We start from the raw sequence: 24,034 nt of genomic DNA on the forward strand, positions 1-24,034 counted from the left end.
CATCCTTGTTCGCATTAAGTAAGCAGTGTGTGTACTTAATGCACCAGGCTATGTGGACACATATAACTATCTTGATTATTTTTCCCCTTTAAATAGCAGCGAACGCTGCATCATCTTCAGACCAGGAGTTTGTTGGTCACATTGGCTTCCCACTGCCTCAGGATAGTAATGTGCCAACGATGCGCCTGACCACACCCCATTTTAAGAGCAACAATCCCACTGATGCTCAGATGGGCACAAGTGCATTTGCTATCTAAACGACGAGGCCACTAAACAGAAAAATAACTACTGATTGGGCTCTAAGGGTGCAATCTGAGAATTTATAATCATAACCTCTATTAGGATGACTCATAAAGGGCAAATGTAACAGCTACACACACACACACACACACACACACACACACATTTATTCTCAAAGCCTGTGATGTGAGTGGGTGAGGCATGTCAGATTAGGACAACAAGACAGATTCCCAGCTGACAACATTTCTGTCTAAAAGGTTCCCTCTCCTTAGGGAGTCTCTCTGTGTGTGAGTGTGTGACTGTGTGTGTACACGCCAATTTACTCTCTGACGTGGCAAATTGTGAATGGGCCACAGATAACTTAAGAGTTTCATCTCCTATCACGCTTTATAAGGAAGCGCTCACACCGGCATGCAGTCACATACACAAAAAACACACACACTCATGTTCACACAAAGAGGGGCCTTGGGGTTTTGGCGGTTGGTCTATGTGTCTAGCAGGGAGAGCAACCACTCAGCCGTGGATGATAAAGCAATCAACTGTCATTAATGGAGCATTGACTACAGCTATACACACACAAATACACACAAAGTACAGTTATCAACAACACACACACACACACACACAGGTCAGTCTCAGGTGGACATTTTTTACCATTTTGAGATATATTAATACATTTCTACGAATCACATGTGTACTAATATCACTATTTTCAGACATGGTGAGAAGCACATAAAGAATACATACCTAAAGTATTGGGAGTTATAATAAGTATTTCTTAGTATATCAGAAATGTTATTTCTATGCAATTATTTTGATATTCAATTAATTATGACTGCAGATTTTTCAAAGTGAGCAGTTCCCTTGTCATAAATGCTTGTAAATTGATCTCTAACATCCTTATACCCTTGAAATGTGTGGGTATTTCTCAATTATAATATGAACAGATTGCAAGATAAGAATCAGCAGATAAATCAATTATGAAAATGATGATTAATTGCTGTCTTCAACAAGATTTGCGCAAATATCAATTGACAACAAACCAGTGAGATGTTTGCAAACAACTAAAACACAGCACAAACAACGAAAAGCACTGAAGCAAAAACACATCTTTCTTTCTCATCGGCAGTTAATCAACTGATGCAACTGCAGAGCAACACCAGCACAGAACTTGAAGTGCCTCTGATGACCCAGTATTTGTACAGGTTTACTGCAACTGTAGTTATCCTGATGGGACTCAATCCATGCAGCCATCTTTGTCCACTGCTCGTCCTGAGGTTGTAATTTCCTTACTGGATTCATTAAATCTACTGTCAATTACTTAAATCACACCAAGAGTAGAAGGACAGGATTATTTTTCTTTTAATAAAAAAAATATTTTATGAGTATCTAATTTACTGTAATCACATATCAATCTTCATTCACTCCCAAATTACATGCAGTACCAACCCAAGTTGGTTGACATTTAATCAAATGTGTCCATTATGTAGTCTTCAAAGAGCTTAGTTGTGGAAATATGCTAAATTAATACAGACATAAGTCTGAAATAGAAAATACATTTTCACATATAGCATGGGTGTGGATATGGTCTAAGCTGTCATTATTGGGCAGTTCCTGTCTTTTCTCTTTCTCTCCCACTCAACCAATATACTAGACTGCAGTCCTCTCAAACTAACTGGGGGCCTTGACAGCATCTCTCCCATACATCAGCTTAGTTAAGTAGCAGAAAGTGTGCAACATACCCTCTTTTTCCCAAAGACAGAAGGGTACGGGTGTGTGTGTCGCTGTGCATTGGTGTGTGCTAAGAAGCGGGGAGTGTATGCCAAGTTGAGCACAGCAGGGGCCCACCATAGCACTCTCACCAACAGTTTGACAACATCTTAGAAACATCTATTCACTCGGGATTTATCTCCTGTACTTAACAACTGTGAGTCCATTTCTTTTGGAGAGGCAGAGTCAGCCTGACAGATAAAGTCAGAGAGAGAAACGAAAAGCAGAAAGATGGTGGACTGAGAGGGGGGGAGGAATAAAGAGGAAGAAGCTTAAATGGAGTTGGAGCGGAAGGTAGAAAAGATCAAATGAATTGGGAAAAAGAGTTAGGAAGTTGCCTGTAGAGCCTGAGCTGGAAGAAAGAAAAGGGAAGTAGGAACAGAAGAGAAAATGATAAAAATGCACAGGGTTAGACAGAAAGGCGAACAAAATAACAAGGGTCCGCAAAGGAGAGATCTAGCATTAGAAGATTAAGTGGGGGTATCTCAGTGAAAAATAGCAGGCAAGCTCAGCTGAAAGTGGAGCAGGAATGATGAATGCTGTGAGACAAGCCAACCGCTAATTTGGATGGTAGAAGTTTGCCTCAGCAGGGCAAGAGGCTGGAGTCAATCTGTCTCTCTAATATCTGATCGTAGACACCCAGTGGGTGCACCTGGGGCCAGACAGGGGCCCCTGCTGTTAAGATAAAAATAGTAGAAACAACTAGTGAACTGGTAATTCAAACGCCCAATAACATAAATGCCCACAGTGAGCAACATGAAGGCACATTTCCCCCTTTCTACCATTGTTGAATCCACTAGAAGTGGCCAATGTATGTTTGAAAACATTGAGTTGAGACAAATCTGTAATTAAATGGGATATGAGAAATGGGTGGTATGTGTGAACTGGGGAAATAAATACATTTGTGCTGTTAACTTAAAAAAGGAATCCCTGCTAAAGATGATAAGAGGCATATGTGGAAAAAATGTCCAACAAAGGAAAGTAATGATAAACATGTGGCAGCGGTTTTCCTCTGATTTTAAATGTCCAGTAAGTGTGAGTTATTGAGCCGCATACAGCAAGGGGATGGAAACCTGGACTAAATAGATTTTTCCCATTACGTCTTTCACCTTGCATAGATAGGATGATTTGAAGCCTTGGGTTCATGCAGTAATTGGGGCCAATCACTAGTCTGCAGCTCAGACAGAAAACCATTATGATCATCAGTGCAGGAAAGAAAGATATTTCATACAGCTAGAGAGAGGGATTATTAGAGTCAAGGGCACAAAGGTCAGTGTTTCATGGAAGAAAGAAGGGCCTGGAAGGTTACTGACTGACAGAGTAATATACCGGCGAATTCACTTTAACCACACACCTCAGAATGAGACATGACACAATCGCTCACTTTCCAGATGGAGACCAGGATTAATTGTCCTCTCATCATTAGCACAATTTGAAATATGACGATTGCATTGAGACTGGTTGGGGATAGACAAAAGTCAGAACTGATACACTAAAAGGGACACACAATACAGTTTTAGTCATCCAGCTCAAATCACGTGAATCTGTAGAATAACCTGGCTTTCTCAAACTGCATTCAATAATATCATATGCTTATTCAAACACACAAGTAACTAATCTAATTCTTTGCTACTCAAGGTCATCAACAGGGATTAGTATTAGGAGTTTGTCTCCATGTAAACTGCTTTGTTATGTTTCCTTGAGATACAATCAGACACCTAATGATGTTAAGGCACATCTATTTCTTATAGAGCTGACATATCTACTGAAAATGATCTGATATATCTGAACCTGTTTATTGATTCCTAGTCATTCCTTACTATCCCACTGTTTGAATAAATCGCGTCATCAACATGTACACTGGAAATGTTTTAATTTATGTCTGAGAATAAATAATTATTATTCTTTACAGAAGTAATATACTAATGGGGCATTTTTTAAGACCACTTTTTCAACCAGCAAGTGTGTGATCATTCGTCTGTGTGTGTGTGTGTGTGTGTGTGTGTGTGTGTGTGTGTGTGTGTGTGTTAGCCTCAAAGCCAACTGTCAGAATCATGCACGCCATGGTAACCGCAGTCAGTTCCCCATTTCACAACAATAACAGACTCCGCAAATATTGACACACTATTTCTCTGACATTACAAATGTGATTATATTTGCTGTTTGCCCTGGGAGATGGCAGTTTATATTCAATAAGGTGTGTGTGTGTGGGTGTACACATTGAATGTTAAGTTAAAAAATAGGCCATGGGAAGAACACGCACTGTGTACACAAGAGGATGTGTTAGCAGTCGGAGGAATCCAGACATGTGTGTGTATGTGTATTCATTCTATTTCTCCCGCCTTTCACCTGCAAGGGAGACAAAGGAGGAGGGAGAGAAAGGTTTAAGAAAAGAGTAAAAACCACCTGTATGTAAAAGCTCACCTGTCCTAGGAAGCAAACAAGGTTAACACCTGCCACTTTTGTTACGCAACTCTTGACCCTCCTTGTGCACTGCCCCTAAAGCTCAATGCAAGCTACGTGATGATGTCATTTTTGGTTGTCAAGCTAAAACTTGCAGTAAGCAATGAACAGCGGGAGAGACTGCAAAAATACGGCAGCACATTGCTGCACATTACAGTATCTTATCAGCGATTCCACTGGATACATTTATCCATGATGACTCCATTCAGCCCAAAAAACAATCAATCCAACAAATCATCTCATCGCACCCAGGCAGGTATTTTGTTAGGCGGGGAGGCGACAATCTATGTCCCTCCTGGGTTATCTTATTGACTACTGCAATATGCTATTTCTCTCAGGAGAGTTTAAATTCCCACAACAAACCCGAGTTAGGCTGAAGGCCATTTTCCTCTGGTCTCAAAACCATCTAACACTCACTAATACAATCAGCTTTCACTCCTGGGTCAAATGACTCGCAGACAGCAAGGTGAGAGAGCCCCTCAGTTGTCTGTGCATTTGTAATCGTTTGCCTTTTGGTGGGTTTACCTAGTTTTAAAAAAACTCACATTGTACAACAAGGTACAAGTTAAAGTAACTATTACAGAAGTGCAGTTCGGCGACTGTTATGTTGTTGAGTGAAAAATGGAGACAGGTTGATTTCTTATAAAACTTTGTTATCTAAATGATAACTAGCTTATATGAATTATGTATGTGAAGAGCAGACTTCAAATCAGCCAACCAATTTCGAAAAAACTATATTTCAGTTGCTGTGTGTGACTTTCCCTAGCTTGTTAAGGTGAAAACACTCCACATGAGCTTGACTTAAATCCCCCTTGGTACGTTAGCATCACAGTATTATATCTGATGAACTGTTTACAGCCTGATGCAATACTGATAAGCTTCTACAAAAAAGTAGGGCTGTAAAGTTTAACTGGACAGGAAGAGCTAATACTCTTGTTTTCCCTAAACTCAACTGTTCCACACCCACACCCACACACACACACACTATTTCAGCCAATAAAACGTTCAATTATTTACGCTCCGCATGTTAAGCGTCCTAATTTGATTAATAGTAATAATTAGACCTTGCTCAGCTTCCTTATTTCGGGTTGGAATTGAAACAATTTAGGTCATCTGGCCCCTTATTCCCTGATCCAGGTTGAGGGACATGCAAATCAGATGCAAATACCAGAGGAAAGTGAGAACTAGTTATAAGCCCGGGTAATAAATACTGAATTTAGCCTCTTGGCATTCCAAAAACAGCCAGTTGGGGTTCATATGCAAATTATATGCAAATAGTCCAGACGCAGGGAGCTTTTATTTTTCTGTGGGGGGGGGGGGTGGGGAGCACATTAACATGTCCTTATGATGTTGTGGGTTTGAAGCCAGCTCATGTTGCTCTCCCCTGACTGTTATACGTTTATATTCACCCTCCCAACTATCACAAATAGAAGAGAAAGGGATAGAGGGGACAGAAGAGAGGAAAGACAGGGGGAAAGATGCACAAGACATTAGATGAGAGGAGGGCGATGAGAGGGGAATACAAGGAGAATTGGGAGGCACGGCATGTAATTTGAAAAGTAAACCCCAGATACTGTTCACTGCTGATTAGAGGATCACTGTCAAGATGAAAGAAGAGGAAAAAATACAAAAACTATAAGAGTAAGGGATCAAATATGGATGTGGGAAGGAGGCAGGTCAAAGAAAGAGAGAGAAGAAATTTGTAGAAATATGGAGACACCGGAGAGAAAGATAGAAGATGACAACTTTGAGATGGATGAGAAAAGAAAAAAAAGGAAGTTGGAAAGATATCAGAGAGTCACCATGACAGACAGAGCGACGCAGATACAAAGATGGCCAGAGACAGAGACACAAGCTTCGTGGACCACCTTGTTCAATTGGCAATGTCTCCTCGAATGACATGCACCAATGGCTCGTGCACCCACACACGCACCCTGCGACATCTCCACCTGCTGTTCCACCCTATTAGAAATAATCGCTATAATGCTCTTATGAAAAACTCAACGTCGTGCCCTGAACACATCAGCAGAGCTTTCTACCTGCAATGTCATCACATTGAAAACGAACAATGCAAAGCTCTTAATCGCAGCCTCCACCCTTCAACGCACACAAACACGGCCTTGTTGCTGATGTGAAGGCAGTGAAAGGAAGGAGGATGTTGGTTGGTAAAGTGATGATAAGAGACAACGCAGTTCTGCTGAAAGTATGGGCACCTAAACATTTTACACACCCGCTCACTAGCATAAATTGCTGGTCTAGCTTACCACCTCTGAGTGCATTTACATACACACCAATCACGCAGGCTGTTCTGTTTGAGCATTAGCATTTTAAACACCATGCATTTTTGTTTTACCTCAGAGCCAATAATCTGTTGTGGTAATAACCCTGAATTTAGCATCTGTCAAAAAACAGTGCAGATACAGAGTAATAGTTGCAGGGATAATACACAAGCAAGGGTCTCGTGACAGTATTTAAGTGAGAATCAAGTAAAGCTGTTTTCAGATATGAACTGACGACCGCACAGTTTCCTGAAATTTTTCAAAGATGCCGTATGTGAGAAGAAAAATGGCAGTCGCTCTGGACATTATCTGGAACCCATCCTTCGATGACGTTATGCCGTCAAAGATGAAAAGACAACGAGATTCAAGAGTATTTGGCAATAAGGGCCGACACAGGTGTTAATGCACTGTGGGAATGTTCCCAATGTTTTTTTACATTGTTCAGAGCCTGTCTGACCTGGACAATCCACTACTGAGTTCTTCGTATGTAAAACCTAAACTCTAGAATTTTTCAGATATTTTCCAGAGAATTTTCCAATTTAAACTAAAGTATGTTGTCCATTTCCTCTCACATTTCTTGAAGGCCGCCCTCAGTGAAGCATAGTGTTTCCACAACACTTCATTACTGCTAAGCCTCATTCAATATGCATAGTCTCAATCTTGCTGTGTGAACGCCAGCTATTTATTTGAACAACCAAATGGCAGGTTTTATTAAAATCTGATGTTTGAGAAATCACAAGAGGCATCACAATGCAATGGTTAATCCTATGGAACTGCTGTAAGCGTTTGAACAGCACAAAGCTGCCTACGGCATTTCTGCGTGCACGTCTTTCTTGTGCACGCGTGCAAGCTTGCTCGCATGTGTGTCTCTATGCATTTGTGCATGAATAGATTAGCTAGGTGGGGCGAACATGAAGCCAAATCCCAGAGAATTTGCCTCCTAATTAATAAATCATAACAAAATGGAAACAATTTAAATTGTTTTTGATTATAAATAATTAATGTCTTTGTTTGTGGTCTTTGTTAATAATAGGTCTGCTTTTTTCTGGGGGGAAAAAAGGTGAAAATAATGGGAGAAGAGGAGGGAATATCTTTAGCACAAATAACACATCTAATAGGTCTAAAAAAGTGCAAGAGGGTGGGGGTTGCACATTCAGCGCACACACAAACACACACACTCCATCTCCCTCTAACAGATTCCAGTGAAAACAGATGGCATCAGAATTATCTGATGTCCTGTCTTTTTATATGCTAATCCAGCTTCTACACACATTCGAGTTCCTTTAATCAGATATCAGGTCAGAGTGGCTAAATCAAGTTGAGACAATTGTGCTAATATAGCATATTATTATAAACTAGCATCACTGCACTTAGCGCCAATACACTCAACATGTGACAGTTATACAGGTGGGTGATATAAGGGACATATCCAGGAATACTCAGGGATCAAGAGCAAAGCAGAGTATACACTGCGCAATTCCAGCCGGATTTTGAAGTAATTTCTGAATCACACAACAAATTTTAGAGTCATGTAGCGTACAAGGGGGAGAATGGAGCAATCAGAGTTGATTCCCCTAAAATCAGCACATGTGATCAAGGCAGAGTGATTCTCATGGATCCGAATCTGGTCCCTATAGGAGCCGACCTTACGTACAGTGTAGGCACATAAACAATGAACTTTGGTGTAGGCCCAACTAAACTCCTTAAGCTCGAGAAAATAATGACCTTTTCTCTTCCTACATGTTCAATCATTTTCCACTGTATCCTTTCCAAGGAAAGATGATATAACTATTCACATGCTTTCATTTACGAACATATAAATGATACGGATTATCGAAGCATGACTGATATGTGACCGAGAAACCGGCAAGTTCAGCAATAGGTCATAACATTCCTGGTCAAACATCTCATGATGAAAACAGTATATACAAATTCAAACTGCAATAATAAATTAAGTTACATACAAAAAAAAGGCCAAACAAGCGCACACACACACACACACACAGACACACACACACACACACACACACATAAAGAGGAGTCAGCAGGGGCTCTCTGAGGACAGATTTATTGAGTTCATCCTTGGAAACCAAACACAGATATACACACACAAGCCCTCACACAGTAATCATCAGATCAGATATCAAAAGGCAGTGTCTGTCTAGAAGATTAGAAGAGCCATCTGTCTGCCATGTGGAAAGCCTCGGATTATCAACAAACTTCACACACTTCTGTTTGCGCATGTATCTGTGTGCGTATGCATTTGATCCAGCCACTGAGCACGGAATGTAAATGAGAGCGAGAGGTACAGAAGCTCAGATTAAATAACTATCGCTCATGATGAAAATAAACACTTTCCCTTTTGGTTGACCCTATTTGGTTATTTCACTGTATATAAGTTAATATACTATACATTATGTCTAATTGGGACCATGTCAAATCCTACAAACACAGAGTATTGGGATTCCTTATTCAGGGCCGAGACAAACACACAACATTAAACATTTTAGGAACCACCCACATCCAAAAACACAACACAAACATTCACACAAATGACCAGGAAATGGCTTGTGGCCACACTTAATGCTTATTCAATACACGGCCATCGATCTCCTTTCCTGGCTAAACATAACCTGTATTTACTCTGTTAGCGTTCCCCCTGTATAGATCTATAGTGCTAATGTAACCACAGCATGAAAGAGGAGAGCGAGGCTGAATCAGAGTGCACAAGCACGAAAAACACAGTCAGAAAATATGAGTGAATCAGAGGTAGTCCACGGGATGGAAAGGGGACAAAAGTCACACGCACGTTGTCAAACAAATTCAAGCTCAGTTATTATGACTGACACTGTGGCTTGCAGAGTGCACAGCAGAGAAGCTTTTAGGCCTATAACCTGTAGAAGACCACACACACAATTACTTATACAGTATTCATTCACAGTGTCTCTCTGGTCAAGCAAGGTCCTGCCACTGCTTCCCATCAAGTCGTCTTTTCTGCTTGATGATCAAGGTTACTTTGTGCGGGGATGATTCAAAATAAACCCACTGCTCAAATCATCCGCAGCTTTTAAATCCACTTCATCTAATATCCGTGCTCTCACATGGAAATCTAGCACATGGCTGATTCATTTTTATGTATGAAGTAGAGGGCATACAGAGCCACATGTAGAAGTAATTTATTACAAAAGGACAAAAGTACACTAAAAGGAAAGTGCACGCACACACACACACGCTGGTGTGTCGTATTAAATTACTACTTAGGGACCTCAGAATACTTCAACCATTATCTAAATCAATTGCTCGTCATGGTTCTCACATACACTCGTGCGCACGCTTTTCTCTGTTCACTCGCAGGTAGCCAGTGCTTTCATTTCAGCAGGTGGCCTCATATGAACATCCTCACACACCGGTACAGGTCACCCCTGCTTTTCATTTCAGCAGGTGGTCAGTGAGTAATGCCACCGACGGTTGATCACTGAACACTCAGACAGAGAGCAGCAGTTACCTTCCACAAAAAGGACCAAAGGGGAGAGAGGGGGGGGGAGAGAGAGAGAGAGAGAGAGAGAGAGAGAGAGAGAGAGAGAGAGAGAAAGAGACGCATCTAATGTCGCCTTGAAATGTCTTTTACTACACGTCCTTGAATGCCTAACTTTCACACTCTTCCCTTTTTATCCATATGTCACCCACACTTTTTCTCCACCCACACCAACAGCCTGGCGTGCCATGTTAATTACTATGTCTTTCAAGCTTTCATTTCCTCCTCATGAGGGAAATTACATTTGTTTTGCTTGCTGCGTCAAGATGACAGGGAAAATAAAGAGAGGACAAATTAGAAAGGATAAAAAGTCTTTCAGTTTGTGAAATGAACAGACAAGCTAATTATTCAAAAAAACAGACAAAGTGACAATTAGTTGTCAAATGGGAAAGAATATAGCTCATCGTGCTTTGGTCCTTTCAGCGAGACTGTCAAGAAGTCAGGGATGCATACATACATTGCACCAGTTGTCCTCTAAGATAAGAAAGGTAAGTGATTCCCTGACATCACTCCAGTGAACAAATACAGACGCACTTTAATTGCATAAAAACAATGAGATTTTGAAACTTGGACAGTTTGTCCTGTGGTGACCCTCATTAACATCTTGTTTGCTGTGTCTTAAAGCCATCAAGGTCACTGTCAGGGCAACTTTAGAGCTGTAGAATGACAGGCCCTTTGAGAAGGGGGTAATTAATAAATGAATACACATGTTGCTTCTCAGGAAAATGTTTAATACTTTCACATATTGGTAATCCAGTTGTCACTGAAGACCAAGCACATATATTGTGTTACTCTGGCTGATTAGACCTGGAATCAGGTTGAAGTTGGTTGAAGCTTTGCTTGATTCTCAGAAGTCCACACAGTCCTGGGTGGAGGGCTACACAAGAACAATGAGTGACAACACCTATGTGGACAGTAAAGTTGGCGATGGCTGACCGTGATCAAAGCATTAAGATAAGAATTGTGATAAAAATGGTAAAACTCAGCATGAGTCACCTGACTTTACACTTAGCCTTTACCTTTGTTTCAAGGGGTATACACTACACAAGGAGATCTGATGAAACAACTACACTTGGGTAACATTTTTGTAAATCTGAAATATCTTCAAAGTATGTATGCTTAAATTTCATATGATAACTTTAAAGATAAACCCAGCCAAAAGAGATTAAATCCATGTTTGATTATTGCCCTAAACATTAAATTGGTCACTTAATATGAATTAGAAATCTTTACTATTAAACCTATCTCTTTAAACACTTCCTGAACACCATACAATACTGCATGGGGCTTCCCTTTGCTCTCAAACACACTCACTTCTTCATTTGTATTTCCAGAATCTATGAGAAGGATAGAGGGGAATAGAGCGGGTGGTCCACTAACCAGAAGGTCAGTGGTTCGCCCCTTAGCTTCTCCAGTCCACATGTGTAAGTCTCCTTGGGCAAGACAGTGAACCCTGAACTGCCCCTGACGGCTGTGCCAGCAGTGTGTGAATGATATGCGATTGAAAAAGAACTGCAAATAAATAACAGTCCATTTAACGCATGTTTGAATAATTTGTTCAAGATTCTGCTCCATGCTGACCTGGTTACGTCACTACTTTTCTGCACATATGCCATCTGCTCATTCAGACTGCCAATCTCCTCTTCTGCCACATCCCAAAGTTGTTCAACTGGATTCAGATCTGGAGACTAGTGAGGTCACTGAACTCACTGTCATGTCCTTGAAACAAGTTTGGGAAGACTGTTGCTTTGTGTCACAGTGAATAATTCTGCTGGAAATTACCTACACACAACCAGGAGCTGCCTAGTGTTGCACCAGCATGTTGTATAGCCCGATGAGCAGCTAACTGGGGGTTAAAATGTCTTGTCAAATGGCACGCAGAAGCATGCGCCGGCCTTAAGGGTTTTGGTCTGATATTTGAATAGTCAATCCTGGGCCATAAGCTTGTATTTGTGACAATTCGGCCACCTCTGTCACCATTAAGGGTCATTGTTCCTGCTTTGATCAAAGGTTTAACACTGGATGTGAGTAAAATCTGGCTTCACCTCTCAGCCCCTGCCCAGACAACCTCCTATCATCCTTGTTTCATAGTCCCTCCCACCTCAATCCCCTCCACCCCCACACTTTTCCCTCAGCACCTGACTTATCCCATTACTCACATCTCCTCCATGATATTCCCATTATATCCCTTCAGGGTATTCACAATCCCTGTGGGATGCAGCCAGTATTCCTGGGATAACAGTGTCTGGCTGGCTGGCTGGCTGGCTGGCTGGCTGGCTGGCTGGCTTCAGCAGGGAATAGGGAATAGGCGTCCTTCCTCTGGAGGGAAGCAGCAAAATGAAACTCCTCTCCAGCGTGTACATTCATTTATCTCTAGCTTTCTTCATTAGAGGTGTGAAAGTGCGGGTGAACAAATGAATGGACGGAGGGAAGACGCAGCATTTCTCGCTTTTATTCTTCTTCCTCTCCAACTGTCCCTGCTTCGTTCAGGTTTGTGAAACAAGTGCGAGAAATCGCCAACCTTTGGAGAATGAATTTGAACAGTTTTTTGTTATTTCTCAGAGGAACAAGGGATGCTTTCTCCTTCAGTTGTCTATAATTCTCTTTCCTTGCTCTTTCCTTGCTCCTACATCTCGCATAGAACTACTATATAACAAGTGCTAGTTAAAATGGAGATCTTTCTATCCTTGCGCAAAAATAGTTCTATACATGATGAGCGGGGATCTGGCATGTAGACAACAGACACAGGTCAAGTTGTTTTAACATAAGAAGTTCACCTATTTACTTATGACACAATTAGTAGCTTGGAATTTATTTATTTTAATCATGTGGCAAAAATATCACGGATGTCACCAATGAATCCCTTAGCCAGATTTTGTGGTCTTCCATTCCAATGGCAATTTCTTCTTGCAATGGTGGTTCTCCTCGGGTCAATGTTGGGTCCTGTCAGAATTCCTTTCCTCCGAGTAATCAAAGGATTTGATTGAGCAGTGATCCCTACTTTCCACAAGATATCCCGTTTTCCTTCTTCTCTTCTCTCAAGGGAGTTTTAAGGTAGGAATGGACGGGGTCCTTAATCCGATGGCCTCTAAATGGTGGCTGGGTGCTGCCTACATGTGGGTCACCTTGTAGGATCACCAAAATACACATGTGCATGTGCACACACATACACATACACACGCAAGGCGCGGTGCTAAGGATCACTCTAATCTCCTGGCCTCTAAATGGTTACACACGACTGCCTGGACTCATGAGTCTATTTGTGGCCTATTGACCAATTCAACGGCACTGTTTGTGAGTGTGTGTGTGTGTGTGTGTACTATTTAACAGAAATTGAAGAGGGTTATCCCAAAGATATTTCAACAAAATCCACACATTCATAAATAAATACATAAATGTCCTGAAGTCCTGATATGTTCTTTTGACAGTTCAAAACTATAGTAAAAGTGTGCCAAGTATGAGTCAAATGTCGTTCAGTAGTTGTTTTTGTCTGATTGTAAAATATAAATACAATGACAACTTTAATACTCACATTTGTCTAACCCTCATGTTCCCAGACTTATAGTAACACATCTATAATTAGCCGCCCGTCTACCTGTCAAACAGCTGCTCCGAGGTTATCATGTGTAACATATTTAATTAAAATGTACATGTAGCGATGAAAACTTCTTTAATCCTACAAATGATTACTTCTGTCATGTTAATTCCATTTAATCAAGTTGGTTATTTACCTTGTTTCTTTGTTATTTTACTCAAAGCTGTTTTTCAGGATTTATTTCCCTTTCCAGACCTGCACACTTCCTTCTGCAATGCACCGTTTCTCTTTCCTCATGTCTCTCCCATCATTTCTAGTTCCTCAAACTACTCCCCTCTCAGTGTCATTCACGACTCCATCATTTCTCCATATATCCATCTCTCTACTGCCCGGCTCTGCAGATGTGCCAGAATCTAGTTTGTTTTCCCTGCCAGCTGACTGCTCTCCCTGATCCGTTCCCTTTTTTTTGCCAGACCATCGCCTCGGCTGATTTTGGCTTCATCAAGTGCATGTGTCTCTGTCGGCTCCGCCCTTCATCCCTGCATCCTCCTCCCATCCCCACTGACTCTGCCTCTCGTCTTTCCCAACACTGCCTTTCCCTTCACCCCTTTCGCTCTCTCAATCAGCAGAAGTGGGACTGTCACACACACACACTGTTGCAAGACAGTGTAAAGACAGAGCGAGCACACAGTAAGTCTCTCACACACGCGTACGCAAACCAGATGATTACATCTACTCTTGCAGAATGACAGCTGTCGAAAATTGAGCCGTCTCTCACACACTTTCTCAGTACAATATCAATTCCCACCACGTCTGCAACCATGTGTGAGGAGAGTTTGTGAGCTGGCTGTGTGGGGCAACGTGTGTGTGTGTACGTATGTGTGTATGAGAGAGACGGAGAGGGGTGGAGAAAGAGAAGATTGTAAGTTTCCATTGGCTGTTATATTGCGGCGTGTAATGTCGCGTAGCACGCAGTCGGCCAATCAGAAGGTCCTCACACATTCAGTTTTATGAATGAGATGTATGCGAGGTACACACACACTCAGAGTGAGAATACTCTACAGTGATGTAATACAATCACACAGAGTAGCAGAAGTGTGTGAAAGACGAACCCGAAATGATCACAGTAACAGTTAAATGCGGCTTCTGCCTAAATTTGAATCTTGTCATTAAGGAATTTTAAATTGAATTCATAGAAATGTAAAAAAAAAATTAAAAAAAATTACCTTGATGCAAATACACCTAAATTAAATCTACAACTATGCCATATGTTTCTTCAGCATTTAGGGATTACAAAATATTCTAAAAAAATTCATTAGAGCTGGCACTGCACTAGTTCCCAAATAACATTACACAGTCGCCGACACCTCCAGCATGCTCTGTCCCCACCCCTGTAATACCTGCTTAACAATTAAGTCCTCGTATCATTTTATCTAAACAGGCTCACACGCTCACTCTGAATCCAACATCCTCCAACCGTCTGTGTCTGAACCAGGAACTGAGAACGCCTCATTTGGCTGACACTGTGTACCAGGGAGTAATTTTGCCTAACCGGTATGTAAAATTATAACTGAATAGCTGTGTTTGCGGCTGGCTGACAGAGAGGAGATTGGGAGGGGTGGAGAGCAGCCAAAAACAATCAAAATATCCTGGTGTGACTTTCCATGAAGGAAGGGTGTAAGGGTGTGTGTTTGTGTGTGTGTGTGTGTGTACGGGCTGGTCTTTCTATGAAGTCACTATTTGACACATTGCTCTGCTACACAATTGTGGTTCATTTGTGTAAGTATACAAACGTGGGTAAACAGTGCCCTCTTTGGTTGTACACAGGAACAGCAGAAGCTCACAACAAGTCAGGTGGAGCAAGTACAGCCACAAAAACAAGTGAGGAGACAATGAAACCTGAAGAAGGAAATGACACAGGTTGTTGTTTCACTGTAAAACAGGTAAGACAAGACAAAAAGTGAGATGAGAACAGAGAGACTTCTCTTTACATGGTTCACATTTACTCAATATATTTCATATTTCATATATATATATATATATATATGACTTTAGGTGAACTGATGGCTTATTTATCAACTCGCAAGGGAGTATCTTCCATTTTAATTCCAATATGAGTGAAATATTCCAAAAGGAAGCTTCACCTGAGATAAAGCATTTGATAAATAAACCATAAATTAATACCCATGTCCTACATGCCGAAAAAAAATAGTGTCAGGATGCTCTGCAACAGAAGAATGACGTATTCAGCCTTAATAAACAATGACCTCATAAAGAACACGTGGGTTTAAAAGTTTCAACTTTTAAAACTATAAACTAGAATATAGGAATGACCTCATCCTGATACTGCAGCATGCATCTGTTCAACAAAACCCTCCACCCATGAGCCAAGGCTGCCACCTACAGGCCACTGCAAAAACTGCTACTACATCTCACACCAGGTGATGTCATGGTTTGAGAAAGAGTTAGGGATGGAGGGAGTGGAGACGTGTGAAAGCGAAAAACCGGCAGGGAGGAAGCGAGGGGGAAAGAGGGTGATGTCATGTTTTCACAGGCACTGGAAGCTCTGTCTTTGTCCAAACTCCAGCCTGAAGAGCGACAGATGCTACGGAGGCATCACTCTGATATTCATACGATATCACCATTTTCTTTTAACAGGACATAACATTACTCAAAGTCCTCGTGTTCAATCTGGCCGACGACTAGACACCACATCCTTCAGGAACCCATTTGTGTCCTTGTCATTCCAGACTATTCCAGTCTCTTCACTCCCCTCCTAACAATTTCATGCCATTCTAGAAATTGCATTGCATTCATACCATTCAAAACAATCACCACCTGCTCTGAGTGTAACCAACCCTGATTCTGGCAATGATTTTTCCTTCCAACAATCTCACAGTGAAAAACATACTCGCCCCGAAAGAAGGAGAGGGGATGAAGGGGTAGAGGAGGAGAATAAACGAAAAGGGATATGGAGAAAGAAAGAGACAGAAGAACCAAACACGGGGAGAAGACAGATGAATATTAGACAAGGAGGACACCGAAATTGTTTCGCTTTAGCAGTGACACTGACCATTAAAGCACTTTTTGAGAGGGCTGGGAGGAAGAGAAAGGCAAGGATGAAGGACAGCAAGGATGAAGGACAAAAAGGATGAAGTGTGGGAGGGTATCAGATCAACACACCTACATAGGGAGGTGAAAATCATTCTAAAAGACGTTGAATTAACAAAGGACTAGAGATGTTCCAGTAAACATTTTGGTTACGGCACTGCAGCACAGAGCCGTATCAATCACAGAAGTATTTACTATTCCTGGTAAACCTAAAAGCTCAGGAGGTACACATCAAGCAGACAAGTACCAATGCCCCAAAACAAAAAATGAAACATGATCAAACCCTCTTGCAAATGAATGTACTCAAATGCAAATCTGAAGGTAAGGCAACGTGAAAGCCATCAAAACTGAGCTAGTTCAACTCTGACCCACTTTCTTGAGACTCTGCTGTTCAGTTTTAGTGTCTCTCTTACAGGTATACAGACACAAAGTGGTGTTTAATGGTGTAGAATGATGGCTGTCAAAGTGACATTAATTTCTTATTGAATGGTACAATTTTATGTATTGTAAGATGGATTGAGGGAGAGGTTGTTTTACAGCTGCAGATATTCAGGTGAAGAAATCGAATTATATTGAACAACGACAGTAAATGTTTCTCAATGCTTTCTGGAACCAGGATCTTTGTGTGGTCATTGGATGGTTCAAGTGAAGCGAATGAGACAAAAACAAACCTTTCCAAAGATTTTAAATATCATTATCCATAACAGCAAGTTTAAACCTGACAATTTTTTCTATTACACGATGTTGAATGCGTTTTTATTTGCTGAGGGATCCAGGGACGTACTGTCATCAGATTCTTTGTCAGACACATGGAAATCCAGGAGAAAAAACCACTCCAGCATAACATGCGGCTGCTTTTCACCACACTAACTCTCTTCCTGAAAGACAACTGCCACCAATCCACAAAATTATAGACTCAAATTAGATCTGTGACAAGACAAGTAGCACAGCAAACATCAAGCCTTAGCAGATGCTTTAACACAGGATCTGCTATCAAAAGGGAGGGTGGGAGACAACAAAGTGAGGAGAGGCATGGAGGGAGAGAGACAGGTTGTTTCAGAACGGAGCTCGAGGGACACGAGAACAACTGTGAAAACAAAGAAAGGTGGAAAGATAAAGTGATCAAGGGTTTAAACTACAAGATAAGAGGGAAAACTGTAGGTCTCTGTTTTGAGTGAACTGTGCCATATGTGTGTTTATGAGTACATCAGCATTTTTGAAGTGTGTTTAATGTCTCTCCACGGCTGAGGAGACCCCATGCTGAGAGAAACGCCTTAAGAGTTGATACAAACTCTTCTGTCTCTGGAAAATGTGTAGTCTGAACCCAGTCAACTCTCTGATGCATTACAGCCCAGCAATGCAATATAGTACTTCAACTGTATCTCTAACATTACTACTCCTACCACTTAATACTACTACTGTTACTTCTGCTGCTGATAATAACCATCATCCTCACTTTCAACATCATCATAATCATTAAATACAAAAACAAGTCTAAAACCTGTTAAATTAATAAATAAGTAACACACTTTGACAGATATGACTAGTTAAAAGAGCAGATTATCGGTCTATGGATATTCAAATGAAAAAGAGTGTTCAAGTCTAACAGACTGTGTTTTACAGTGAGACCTTCAAACATGCTCCAGCAGCATCAGAAAGAAACATCAAGATTTCTGCCAATAATATAAATAATACTCTTAGTCTAAATAACTGATGATCAGTTACTGGGAAGTATATTAGTAATGTTATCGTTTATCACACATTATGAAAGCCAAAATATAACTGGCCGGATTTACACCAAATGTTGACATTGCCAGTGACTGATTGTACTTTATCAACCATTTTGGAAAATAGCAGGTACGCTGATATTATTTCCAATTGAAAAAATAAGTGGTCATGGATGTTGGTCAGTGTTTTCAGGGAAACTCCCCAGATAAGGCTGGTTCTCAGATGAGTGTTTGAATGACTGGGAACATCAAGCCTCATTTGTAGGGAGAAAAATATTTGAGGTTTGGCAGAAAGAAAAAAAACACGGTCCAAATCCTTATATAAACCGTTTCTTAGCAAATATAATTGCTTGGTTGAGTTTGTTGATGGTAGTAAACAGCCTGGGAAACTCAACTCAGGGCAGAATTCAAGGTAGAGCTTTACTGACAGAGCAAGAGTGCTCCCTTGTGGTTAAAAAAAATAATGACATCCATTGTACACAATAAGAAAGTAATAATAATGTTTAAGTAAATAAGAATAACAGCAGTATGATTTTTATGTTGTTGTTAAATGACTTCCAGTGATTGTATTTATAAACCAGTACTATTAGACCATTCTTACCAGTCATCTTGTATCCACTGGCAGCCAGCTGTCCAGCCATGTACTCTCCATCTGAGCTGTTGTGACTGCAGCCCCATGTTTTCATCCAGATCTTCTGTGTCCCAGGGATCAAACTAAAAATAAAATATGTGCTTTGTCATATGAAGTGTGGAAATGATAAAAGCAAATAAAAAAAACATACAGAAAGGTCAAATGGATTGTGATCGTTCAGCTATAGTTATTATTTTATTATTAAATATAGAGGGAGAGACGATAACGGTGCCTTCACATCCAACTTAATTCAAATTTCATCAAAAGTCATCTACCAAATTCTGGTGCAGACCAAACAACCAGACCAACACCGCTCGGGGTTGAGCCTGCTCCCGAACAATCGTTGGTGTGGTTCTTTGGTGTGTGACAGTAAAGCAGACAAATCACAGGACTTGTGATATGATAATAATAGCAATTACAACATCAAACAGTACACTGACCTGTCAGCGTGGAGCTCCTCGTTGCTCTGAAGCTCTTTTCTCTTCCTGGACCTTGGTATGATGCTCTTTCTTGCAGTCAGTCTCTCTTGAGGAGTGGGGTCACTGGAGGACACCATGTCTTCGATGTCATCAATCAGAGAGTCACAGGTGGACGGCATGATGCTCTGAAAGTCAGACAGAGCTTTGGTCAACGCTGCATTATCCTAGTCTCTTAGATAGCTAGTCAACATTCAAACAAAAAGTGATTTTTTTACTCCCAAAGTAACTTCTTCCTGGTTATAACATAAAAAGTAATGTTGTAAAATAATCTTAAGTATATTGATTCTCATTTGGTTTATATAAAAAATCTGGTCAGCAAATGGAATAGTGAGAGTTTGTTAGTGAAGACAAATGTGATTGTTAAAACGCTTGCTTACCAACATTAGATTAAATGACAATAACAATGTAAGTGTTACAATTCATGTATTAATCAAACTTCTTTAGATGTAACATATTTGTATTACTGGTTAACCCGAAGATTACTATCTCGATTTAATCAGTCATCTGGTCTCTAAAACATCAGGAAACAGTGAATAAATTATCAATTTGTGCGACATACACTATACTGTAGAAAAATGATCCAAAATCGAAAGATATTTAAATAAATAAAGAACATGAGAAGCAACAGATTTTCCATATTTGAGGTTAAACTAGTGAATTGTTTTCTTTATTGTATAATAAGTTGAGTCAATTGTCAAAGAAATGCAGATTATTTTATCTAACTAACCATTTTATCAGTGCAGCTCTATATAACAGTGGAAACTATTACATAAACTAATTGTGCATTTGGTTTACTCGTGTGTATTTTTATAAAAAAAAGTATATTTTTAGATCTACAGTGCGTCACACTGACTATTAAAAACAAGATTCAACGGTTTCTATTAAATTCATGACAATACGTTAAGTACACAATATCTTCATGATAAATGGACTTGAAGTGATTCATTTAATAATTCTGTGTGTCTGTATTTATGTACGTGGAACCTATATCATGAAAACAGTTATCTTATCAGCATCACACTTGGCATGAGTATTAATAATGGCCCAGTGAGGTGCAGTTTCAAATTTGGACACTCAATGCATTTAATACTATTAATGTAGGAGCCAAAGTTTATATTTCGCCTGCAACTTATAATTGTTTATTTATGTTGCATATATTTGCTTTATTATTACTTCTGGTTAAGGGGGCAAGCGATCTGGTTTCTCTTCTCCTATTATTTGGCAGGTTATAGACAAAGACTGCAGTGGAACTCCAATATTTTCTATTGAGGACAACTTCTTCCTTTAAGAAGTATTAACAAAAGTCAGAAAAGTCAAGCTTCACTGAACTTTTGAATTAACAGGTGAACAGCTCGTTTTACAGTAGCAGGTCAATATCTACAGGTCCCTTCTATGGTTTCTTGAAGAAATGTGCTACCAGCATCACCTCAGGCAAAGCAAACAGCCAGTTCCCAACAGGCAGGTTTAGAACAGGCACTAGTGAACAACAAATAGAGAGATGTGTAGAAGGTGAGCGGATTGACCAGCAGTTCGGTGAACATCAGTTTAATTCTCAGGTCCTTGTATGAAGCGTTTGAATCTGAAGACTGACAGTAGGAGAGCAGCCATCTCATGAATGGGTCCAGTGCCGGCTGGACACAGGTCTGACAGCTGTATTAGTGACCACGAGCTCTAAACCTCTGTGTGTGACGCAACCTAAACAGATGGAGTTAACCATGCTGTCATTCTAATGACAGCAAAGCACCTGTGATAAGTTTATTAACACAAAAATAAACTTCAGCTCATCTTGTAGTTCACATGAGTCACATTATATTTCTATACTGTGTGTAGGAATGGAATTCCTTTGCTAATCCACCAACAAGGTAAAGTTGAAGCCATAGGTAAGCCATAAGCAAATAGGTCAAACATCCCATTTACTGAAACGTCTGTTTGCATTTGGATTAACTCTAAGACTAAAATTAGGGTTGTGAAAACTAAGGCACTGAAGCCTCGCCAATTAATTCGTGTGTTTGTCGTTTTATAGAAAATAGTTGACTTTCTTGCAAGCATCTCCTAAAATATAAGCTTCTATCACAACTGCTGCTGTAGCCATTGGCTGGACGTGAGGCTAACAACATGATTACAGGTGATACGTGGACCGTTAATTCCGATATAAACTGAAGTTAACCAGCCTGTGTTGGTGATATAGTAACCTTCCCAGCTAATGTTGACACTGTTTACACCTGACGTTCACCTATAAACTAGCTGAACACACACGCTACGTGATTTACGTTAGCTGCCGCTGACCGATACAAGCCAGAAACGTGTGTTCAGGTTTATTTTGATGATTCTTTGACAACCTGGAATCTTATTTTGATGTCTAACGTGTCCGAGCTACCTGTTAGCATGGCTAGCCTCACTAGCTAGCCACTACCCACGTGCCCTTCAATTTGAGCAGAAAGACTGGTTAAGGCGCTGTTAAAGTCTCTTACCTCGGTTGTAACGTGGTTCTTGGTTCAGATAAATGGGATTCCTACGCTTAGAGTGGTCTGAAAATGAAAACAATTTAGTCTTTACGCCTTCAAAACATTGAGACAACTCTCAAACCGCCATACTTGAACGTAGGGACGGTGCGGAAAGAGGGACAAATTAGTCGCGTGTGAAAAAGGGCACCCATCGCCAAAATTATTTATAATAATATTAAATAAATAATAAACACAGTAGGATATTTTCAACTTACATTTTTATTTTGTTAACAAACTAACCAAAATTATCAATTTGAATACATAAATGAATAACAGGCAAAAACAGACAAAACAAGGCCATATTGAATAACCAAATAATATGTTGGGTTAGTTATGTGATGGGCTCCTCTGGACCAGGTAGGGTTACTGATTCTCCCTCATTTGTTTTACTAGTTGAAGGCCTGATCCAAGATTAAAGAGAGCTGCTACCCTGAGCTGCTTGCTGCAGTTCCCTGTCCTTCTGCTTTTGGAGTCTCTCTTTTCTTGGCATAATGCTGCAAATTTTGTAAATGAGATGAATCAATGTTGGGCATAATTATCAAGAGTGACTTACATAATCTTTATAAAGCTGACAACACAGTACACACATTTTTTTTACTGTTTTCTGACAGAGTTGAAGCATGAGCAGCATTACACTAGTAATATACCATGTAGCTCAACTTAACACCTACCTTTCATTTCAATAATAACGATTTTAAATCAAACAAAACTAGTGCACATTTGTCTAATTTGTAGAACAGTAAAACTGCCTTTAAATTATCTGTCTGTCTGTATCTCTCTACCTCTCTCTCTTTAAAAAACATGACAAACGTCAGTAAACAGCTGGACAAGTTTGAAATCCCTGAGTTTTTTTTTTTTTTTTTTTAGGAAACGTCGGACCAGTTGCAACGTTATGTTTTCAGCGGCGCTAATGTTGTGGTTCATTTATCACCAAACAACGTCGGGGGATTGCACAAACACAGTCATTACCTGTTTGTCTGATGCTGCGGGCAGTGTTGTGCAAGTTCACACCTCTCATGAACTAGTTCAAATTTCAGTTCATACAAGTAAACATGAATAGTTCACGTTCATAGTTCACCATTGAAATTCTGAACTAGTTCATAGCTCAGTACATGTCATAGTTTTAAGGTGGAAAGTGAGAATGAAAGACTTTTTAAAGAAAACCTTATCCATCACTACTCCTTGCCTTTACTATCGGAATCTTTATCAGACAGTGTGTAAAAATCCCTTTCTGCTTTCTCTTGCCATCTGTATATGAGACCGAGAGCTGATGTGTTGCAGGTATGGCCTGCCCCTTTAAGGAAAGTTTGTAGTGTGTGACGTAGTGCACCTGGGTATTGTGGGTGAAGACGCTAAAAGTGTGTGTATAACGATAAGTGACGGACCACCTGGAGGTGATACGAGTGTGGCTCCTGCTGTATATCCGAGAAATAGTGTGGCCGCATTCCAAATAAAGAAACATCTCCTCCTCCTTACGCCGGGCTCACACCGGGCTCGGTAGCGTCGCCGAAGCGCCGTTATCAGCCTGCAGTAAAAACGGCATTTAATATTTTTTTTCAAGCATATACTTCCTTGTTGCTCCAAAAGTAACTGCAACAGCGTCCCAACATTTGTCTTTCTTGGTGTTGTCTTTATACAACATGTTCCAAGGATCAAACAACTCATTGACAACGATTTAACATGGGAGTGGATGGGAGCCAGAGGATTGGCGCTGCGCTTACGCCTCGCTTCGGCGTCGCTTACGCGTCCGGTGTGAACCC

General features: G+C 40.5%; 1 protein-coding gene across 1 annotated transcript in view; it reads right to left on the reverse strand.

Annotated features, from left to right (window-relative positions):
* Positions 1–22,386, reverse strand: part of cdkal1 (CDK5 regulatory subunit associated protein 1-like 1) — a 224,467-nt gene extending 202,081 nt beyond the window's left edge. Inside the window, exons 1-3 of the mRNA XM_062399418.1 lie at positions 22,242–22,386; positions 19,732–19,895; positions 19,262–19,374 (exon numbers count right to left, since the gene is read on the reverse strand). Coding sequence (XP_062255402.1) covers positions 19,262–19,374; positions 19,732–19,889 — 271 coding nt within the window. The 5' untranslated portion in view covers positions 19,890–19,895; positions 22,242–22,386. The remainder of the gene's footprint in view (positions 1–19,261; positions 19,375–19,731; positions 19,896–22,241) is intronic.
* Positions 22,387–24,034: the final 1,648 nt, after the last annotated feature.

Source organism: Platichthys flesus, chromosome 11, assembly GCF_949316205.1.
Source record: "Platichthys flesus chromosome 11, fPlaFle2.1, whole genome shotgun sequence".
NCBI lineage: Eukaryota > Metazoa > Chordata > Actinopteri > Pleuronectiformes > Pleuronectidae > Platichthys > Platichthys flesus.